This window comes from Choloepus didactylus, chromosome 12 (assembly GCF_015220235.1).
Source record: "Choloepus didactylus isolate mChoDid1 chromosome 12, mChoDid1.pri, whole genome shotgun sequence".
Taxonomy (NCBI): domain Eukaryota; kingdom Metazoa; phylum Chordata; class Mammalia; order Pilosa; family Megalonychidae; genus Choloepus; species Choloepus didactylus.
In genome coordinates, this window is record NC_051318.1 from 53,787,049 (window position 1) to 53,794,919 (window position 7,871).

General features: G+C 43.6%; 1 protein-coding gene across 1 annotated transcript; it reads left to right on the forward strand.

The window, feature by feature from the left end:
* Positions 1-1,575: 1,575 nt before the first annotated feature.
* On the forward strand, positions 1,576-4,461 carry LOC119506999 (transcription factor 7-like 1). Its single transcript, XM_037800049.1, has one exon. The coding sequence runs from the start codon at positions 1,756-1,758 to the stop codon at positions 3,505-3,507; it is 1,752 nt and encodes a 583-aa protein (XP_037655977.1). The 5' UTR covers positions 1,576-1,755; the 3' UTR covers positions 3,508-4,461.
* Positions 4,462-7,871: the final 3,410 nt, after the last annotated feature.

Here is a 7,871-nt window from a genome sequence, read left to right on the forward strand (position 1 = left end):
CAAAGACCCAAATATAAGAGCCAGAACTATCAAACTCCTAGAGGAAAACATAGGGAAGCATCTTCAGGATCTTTTGTTAGGCAGTAATTTCTTAGACTTTATACCCAATGCACCAGCAACAAAACAAAAAATAGATAAACAGAACCTCATCAAAATTAAAAACTTTTCAATTCCAAAGGACTTTCTGATGAACATAAAATGACAATACACACAATGGGAGAAAATATTTGGGAACCACATATCTGATAAAGGATTAATATCCAGAATTATAAAGATATCCTTCAAATTAACAACAAAAGACAAACAACTCCATTAAAAATCTCTCCAAAAAAGATGTAGAAATGACCACAAAGCACATGAAAAGATGCTAAATAATGAGAACTCATGTCACAGCCATCTCTACAACTCCCTAGGTCACAGAGAAATCAGCCCTAAATCTTAGCTTATAGCAGGTCCCAGTCATCTTCCTGAATCCTGATAAACAAATCAGTGGACTCCATCATCTACACCAGTGATATGGGAAAGAAGCAGCCACTGTCATCACATGAAGTCCCAGGTATGAGAGCCAACAGAACCTGCTGCCAGACTCATGTCAGCAGCTCCCTGGAAAATGCTCAGACCTCACACTCCAAGAGTCACAGAAAGTTCTGGTAGTAAACAGAAATTTACCCTGAAGTGCCCAAATAGCTACAAGAACAATTTTTCCAATTTCAAAGAGACTGAAGGTGATGAAAACAACTATGTGGAAATAAGTCAGAAGAAGATGAGTCAGAGTTAGAGCTATATCATAATTGTAGGAGAAATCTGACCCAAAGATCATGTATGCTGATTTTTCCCAAAAAGTCTGAAGCAACAACACACCTCACTCTTTGAGAAGTCCCTGCACTTCAAAAAGGACTATAAACAGCAGACATGGTCTTTCACCGTATCTAGCATCATACAACAATCCTGACAGACTGAATGACTATCAGCAAAATATTGTCCAGTCTTTAAGGGACAAATTTCAGTGTCCTAGTTCAAGAAGCTTTGCCCAACATTCTCAAGTGTAGCTGCCTGAATTGGCTTCTAATTAGGCTCATAAATTACAGATACTGATGAGGTATTTTATATGCACCAGATTAAAGCAATTTTGTAATTAAAAATAAAAGAAAAAAAATACAAGTGTTTACCATCTCATATGCATTAAAATGGCTGCTATTAAAAAATTGGAAAATTGCAAGTGCTGGAGAGGATGCAGAGAAATAGAAATGCTCATTCATTGTTGGTAGGAATGTAAAATAGTGCAGCTGCTGTGGAAAATAGTTTGGCGATTCCTCAGGAAGTCAAGTATAGAATTACCATATGACCCAGCAATCCACTACTAGGTGTATGCCCAAAAGAATTGAAGTCAAGGAGTTGAACAGATATCTGTACAAGGAAGTTCATAGCGGCATTATTCACAATTGCCAACAGATGGAAATAATCCAAGTGTCCATCAATGATGAATGGGTAAATGGTATAAACACACAATGGGATATTATTATTCAACTATAAAAAGGAGTGGACCCGGGCCTAGCGGGCGGCGGCGGCGGCGAGCGGAGGAGCCGGGGGCTCGGCGCTGCCAGAGGGGCCGGAGCCGCGCCGCCCCCGCCCCGCTTCCCGCCCGGCCACGCCCTGTCAAACTTTCGGGCCGCTGCGGCCGCGGGGCCGGGCGCGGGTGCGGGCGGCAGGGGGGGCTCGGAGAGCGGCGGCCCCGGCCCGCGCGGCGGCCCCACCATGCCCCAGCTCGGCGGCGGCGGAGGTGGCGGCGGCGGCGGCGGCTCGGAGGCCGGGGCGGCCGGAGGAGGGGACGACCTCGGGGCGAACGACGAGCTGATCCCCTTCCAAGACGAGGGGGGCGAGGAGCAGGAGCCGAGCAGCGACAGCGCCTCGGCGCAGCGGGACCTGGACGAGGTCAAGTCGTCCCTGGTCAACGAGTCGGAGAACCAGAGCAGCAGCTCGGACTCGGAGGCCGAGCGGCGCCCGCAGCCCGCCCGGGACGCTTTCCAGCGGCCGCGGGACTACTTCACCGAAGTGAGAAGGCCCCAGGACGGCGCGTTCTTTAAGGGCCCCCCCTACCCCGGGTACCCCTTCCTGATGATCCCGGACCTGAGCAGCCCGTACCTCCCCAACGGACCCCTGTCGCCCGGAGGAGCGCGCACCTACCTGCAGATGAAATGGCCCCTCCTTGACGTCCCCTCCAGTGCCACAGTGAAGGACACGAGGTCGCCGTCCCCAGCTCACTTGTCTAACAAAGTGCCCGTGGTGCAGCACCCACATCACATGCATCCGCTGACCCCCCTGATCACCTACAGCAACGACCACTTCTCCCCGGGCTCCCCTCCTGCACACCTCTCCCCAGAGATCGATCCAAAGACAGGAATCCCCCGGCCCCCTCACCCATCTGAGCTGTCACCATACTACCCTCTGTCTCCCGGAGCTGTCGGACAAATCCCCCATCCCCTCGGCTGGCTCGTCCCACAGCAAGGACAGCCCATGTACTCCCTTCCGCCCGGGGGCTTCCGGCACCCTTACCCTGCCCTCGCCATGAACGCCTCAGTGTCCAGCCTGGTTTCCAGCCGCTTCTCCCCTCACATGGTGGCCCCCGCCCACCCTGGCCTGCCCACCTCAGGGATCCCCCACCCTGCCATCGTCTCCCCCATCGTCAAGCAGGAGCCAGCAGCCCCCAGCCTCAGCCCAGCAGTGAGCGCGAAATCACCGGTCACGGTGAAAAAGGAGGAGGAGAAGAAGCCCCACGTGAAGAAGCCTCTCAACGCCTTCATGTTATACATGAAGGAGATGCGGGCCAAGGTGGTGGCGGAGTGCACCCTGAAGGAGAGCGCGGCCATCAACCAGATCCTGGGAAGGAAGTGGCACAACCTCTCTCGAGAGGAGCAGGCCAAGTACTATGAGCTGGCTCGGAAGGAGCGGCAGCTGCACTCCCAGCTCTACCCAACCTGGTCAGCCCGGGACAACTACGGTAAGAAAAAGAAGAGGAAGAGAGAAAAGCAGCTATCACAGACCCAGTCTCAGCAACAAGTCCAAGAGGCAGACGGTGCTGTGGCATCCAAGAGCAAGAAGCCATGTGTTCAGTACCTGCCCCCCGAGAAGCCCTGGGACAGCCCTGCCTCCTCCCACGGCAGCACGCTCGACTCCCCCGCCACCCCTTCCGCTGCCTTGGCCTCGCCAGCTGCCCCCGCTGCCACCCACTCGGAGCAAGCGCAGCCCCTGTCCCTCACCACCAAGCCAGAGACCCGGGCCCAGCTGGCCCTCCACTCGGCTGCCTTCCTGTCGGCCAAGGCTGCCGCCACATCCTCTGGCCAGATGGGCAGCCAGCCTCCCCTCCTCTCCCGGCCCCTGCCCCTCGGCTCCATGCCCACCGCTCTGCTGACATCCCCACCATCCTTCCCAGCCACGCTCCATGCCCACCAGGCCCTCCCTGTGCTCCAGGCCCAGCCTCTGTCTCTGGTCACCAAGTCTGCCCACTAAGCCGCCCCCTGGCCTATGCAGGCTGTGAGCGACTCATCGAGTAGTAGAGATTCAGAAGAGAAAAAGGAAACTTTATTGGTCAATATTTGACCCCTCTGGACTGTTCTGTAAAGTGACTGGTAACATCAGCACTTTACATTTTGTAGATGTAACCGGTAGCTGACCTTAACGCTTTTTTAAAAAACAAAACAAAACAAACAAAAAAAAAAAGAGAGAGAACGGAAAAGTAGTATGTTACGCTTCCTGTATGTGCCATGGTGGATGGGCCTGGGCAGAAGACAGCTTTCTCTCTACCTCTTTTCTTTTCTGCCCTCCTCCCTCTTCTCTTCATCTCCCACTTGCCCCAACTCCCCCCCCCCCACCACTGAGTCTGCATGGGTGCCGGGGCCATGATCTCTTGACCTGGGACCTCCTCAGCTAGACCCCTTTCCTGGTCATCTCCTACTAACCAACCGAAGGTCTTATCATTTGCTGAGGATCATGTGTTCTCTGTCTCCTTTGTCCTCTGCCCGGTGTAAGGCTGTCGCCATGGGAGAAGACATCACTGCCTGATTTATCTTCACCAGCATCCCCTTTCCCCCAGTGTGACCTAACCTCCTGGCCTCCAATTTTTGGTAGGGAAAGAGGTCCTCTGAAACGGTTCTCCCCAACATTTAAAGGGACTCAAGGTGCCTGCCACTTCCTTGGAGGAGAAGCCCGTATTCCACCCCGTTACCAGTTGAGATCTTCTCCTGACAGTCCAGCGGGGCAGACGGCAGCACCTGGCTCGCGGCTCTGGCTCTCGTCGTCTGGGTCCCTGCTCCTACAATCCGCCAAAGTTCTAAAGATCCTCTTCCCCTTGTCCCATCACCTCACGTGCTTCTTCTATGTGTATTTCTTTTTTGTTTTTATGGTTTTTTGGAACAATTTAAACTCCCAGTTGTTTATTTTCACAAAAGAAAATAAAATTGCAGTTGCAAGACAAAAAAAAAAAAAAAAAAAAAAAAAAAAAAAAAAAAAAAGGAGTGGAGTTCTGATACATGTGACAACATGTAAACATCATGTTGAATGAAATAAACCAGAGAAAATGACAAATATTGTATGATCTCACTGATATGAAATAATTAGAATAAGTAAACTCATAGAGCAGAATTTAGAATATAAATTACCATGAGATGGGGTGTGGATAGAGAATGGGAAATTAAGGCTTAAGGTACAATGTTCCTGTTTGGAATGATGGAAATGTTTTGGTAATGGATGGTGGTGATGGTAGCACAGCATTGTGAACATAATTAACAGCACTGAAATATATATTGGAATGTAGTTAAAAGGGGAACTATTAGGCTGTGTATATGATAATAGAAAAAAATGTTTTTAAATCCGTGAAACTGAACTATATAAACAGTTAACCCAGCTATAAACCTTGGGCTATAATTAATAGTACAATTATAAAAATGTGCTTTCATCAATTTTAACAAAGGCACCACACAGTGTAAGGTGTTACTATATGAGAATTCTGTATTTTATACATGATTGTTCTATAAACCCACACCTTCTCTTATTAAAAACAAAAACTAAAAGAAAAAAGCTAGATTCTTATTATCCTTATACCAAAATAGATTCCAAATATAACAACTATTAATTGTATAGAACTACCCATAAAGGTACTAGAAGAAATCATGCAGGTTGGAATAGGTGAATTATTTTCAAGTATGACATAAAAATCAGGAACCTATAAGAAAAATTGTTGATTCTGAATACATAAAATTGCAAAACTTTTGTATTATGCAAAAGAGTTTAATTTCATAGTATAGAAGGTGCTCTTCCAAATGAGTAAGCAGAAAACAGTGACTTATTAACTAAAATGGAGAAAGAAAATGAATAAGAAGCTCAAAGAAAATATAAATGGCAATAAACTGAAACAAGTCATTGAAATTCCTTTGTAAATTCAAGAATGTAAATTTTTAAAAGGTAATAATTTTCAACCTAAGAGATTGCCAAAGTTTTACATTTTGGAAATACCTCATGTGGGTGAAGGCGCGGATAAATAGACATATATATTGTTGTCTGGAAATTTTGGAAGGGAAGATAGTAACATTGGATTGAAATTTTATATGCACACACCCTCTTGAAAACAACTTCATCAGATAAGTGTCTCACAAAACAAGTATACAAGATTTGTAGGAATAATAGTTATATTAACTGAGCATAAACTAAGGGTCAGAAATGTATGGGTAAGGACACATTCAATCCTCACAGCAATCATAAGAAGCAGACCCTATAATTACTGTTCCAATTTTGATGTGGGAGTTAAATAATAGAAAGAATAAATTACTTGACCAAGGTTATATATCTTGCTGCAGATATTTGAACTATAACACAGGCATTTTAATTCTATTCTCACTAAACTGTGCTGATATTCTGCAGGAGAACATGGGAGACTGTTTCTTTCTATAGCATTTTTGTTTCATTCACTTTTAAAAACTTACTTCTATGGCTTATAAAACTTACTTTTTTTATTTCATTGTTTTCCTTTTCCACTTTAAAAATAAAAATAATACTTAAAAAAAGCATATATTGGAAAGAACCTTCTCCCGTTCTGCCCCTACACTTACAGGCTCTCAAAATCAGCAACTAAAAAACAAAAAAACACATTTTCCACCTGTTTCTCTTCTAGGATTTATACTTCATATTTATAAACCACATATTAATGACAATAATTACACTTCACCTTTATTTAGTTATTATAATTGACTATATTAGAATAGAATGTCAGCTCTTTTACATCTGCCTTCCCCTGAACCTGTCCTTCCAATATTGTTATATCACAGTTTTTTGGTTGAATTAGTTGCTGGTGTTTTTATTACGTCACTTGTTTACTCTTTCATGCAAAGTCAAGTTTTCCATACACTTAAGACCTGACTTTTTTGTTGTTGTTTTCCACTGACTTTCATAGAAACCCAAAGCCTCATTTAGTTTTTTATTTTCTTGCAGCAATATTTGTTAGAAGATTCCTAGTTAACAGTCAGGAGAAATCAGCTTCTGCACATCTAAAAATACTTACTCTGATTCTTACATTTCATAATTTGACTTTGTCTAGAATTCCAGGGTGAAAATGATGTTTTCTCAAATTTGTGAAGGTATTGATCTATTGTCTTCTAAATTCCAATATTGCTCTTGAGAAGCTCAATGTCATTCTGAGTATCAATGATTTTTAGATCAACTTTTCTTTTTCCCATCTGGAAATTAAGGATATTCATTTTATCCCTCTTGTTCTAAAATGCCATCATATTATGCCTTGCTATAAATCTATCTTTATTTTAAGTTCACTGTACTTGTCCTTCAATATGTGGAACATTCTTTCTTGGAAATAATCTCATCTTCCTACTTTGAAAACTTCATCTCCTTGGTGTCCAATGTTATCTCCTTCAGAATACCTTATTATTTGGCTGCTTGACACCTTCCATAGAAAATATTCTTTTTTTCTGTCATAGGCCCATTATCTCTATATTTGCTTGAGATAATTTCCAAAAGTTCTCTTTTGACCTCTGATAGATAGTATCTGTTACATTTTCTTTTTGTTTCATTGATGTAGTATGATCTCCTCTTGTGATAGTATTCATTACAGTTCACAGGGAGTTTTCTGTAAGATTTGTGTGAGCATCTGTTTCCTCTGGATTCCTTTAAAAATGTATTTTGTTTTTGCCTTCATTTTGGCTGTTTCCCTCAAATACCTAGTCACCTCTCTCTCTTGGTTTATGTTTATATGTGAAGAAAAGAAGCTCAAATGTGGAAAGAGAGGCTCAGATAGGAAGAGATGTCTTTTTTTTTTAATTCCACTGCTCAACTTTCAAAATAATGCTGATACAGAGATGGTAGTCAACAAAAATACATTGAACTCTTTCAGTGGAAAACTAGGTTATATATTGTGAAGTGGTACCTGAAATCTGCAGAACCAGAGGAAGTCCTTGTAAGTCAAATGAGCAAGGCTGCCTGGCTGTAACACTATTCCCTTAAGCTGGGCATGTATTTTCTAGTTCTCTACCTTCCCTAAGGACTTGTGATTGTCTTGTAATTGTCCTCTTTACCCTTTTATGGTAAGTGACAGATCCTAGGGATTTAGAGGTTTTGATTCTCGTCCTCCAAGATATATGCATATCATCGAATTTCTTGCTTTTAGGTAATGTGTCTGTGAATAAGAAGGACGTGCATTTACTTTTCTTTTTTCCAAGTTTCTATTTATTGTTTGTTATTTAAAACTATGGGTGAACTACTTTATATTAAATGCCATAAGACTGAAAGAAAAGTGCTTTTTTTCTTTCTTTCCAAAATAAATTACTGATCCAAGCCTAAATATTTCTGAATAATGCTTATTAGGAAAAAAT

Coding starts and splice junctions, on each gene's coding strand:
- LOC119506999 (XM_037800049.1), top strand. CDS start 1,756: ATGCCCCAGCTCGGCGGCGGCGGAGGTGGCGGCGGCGGCGGCGGCTCG.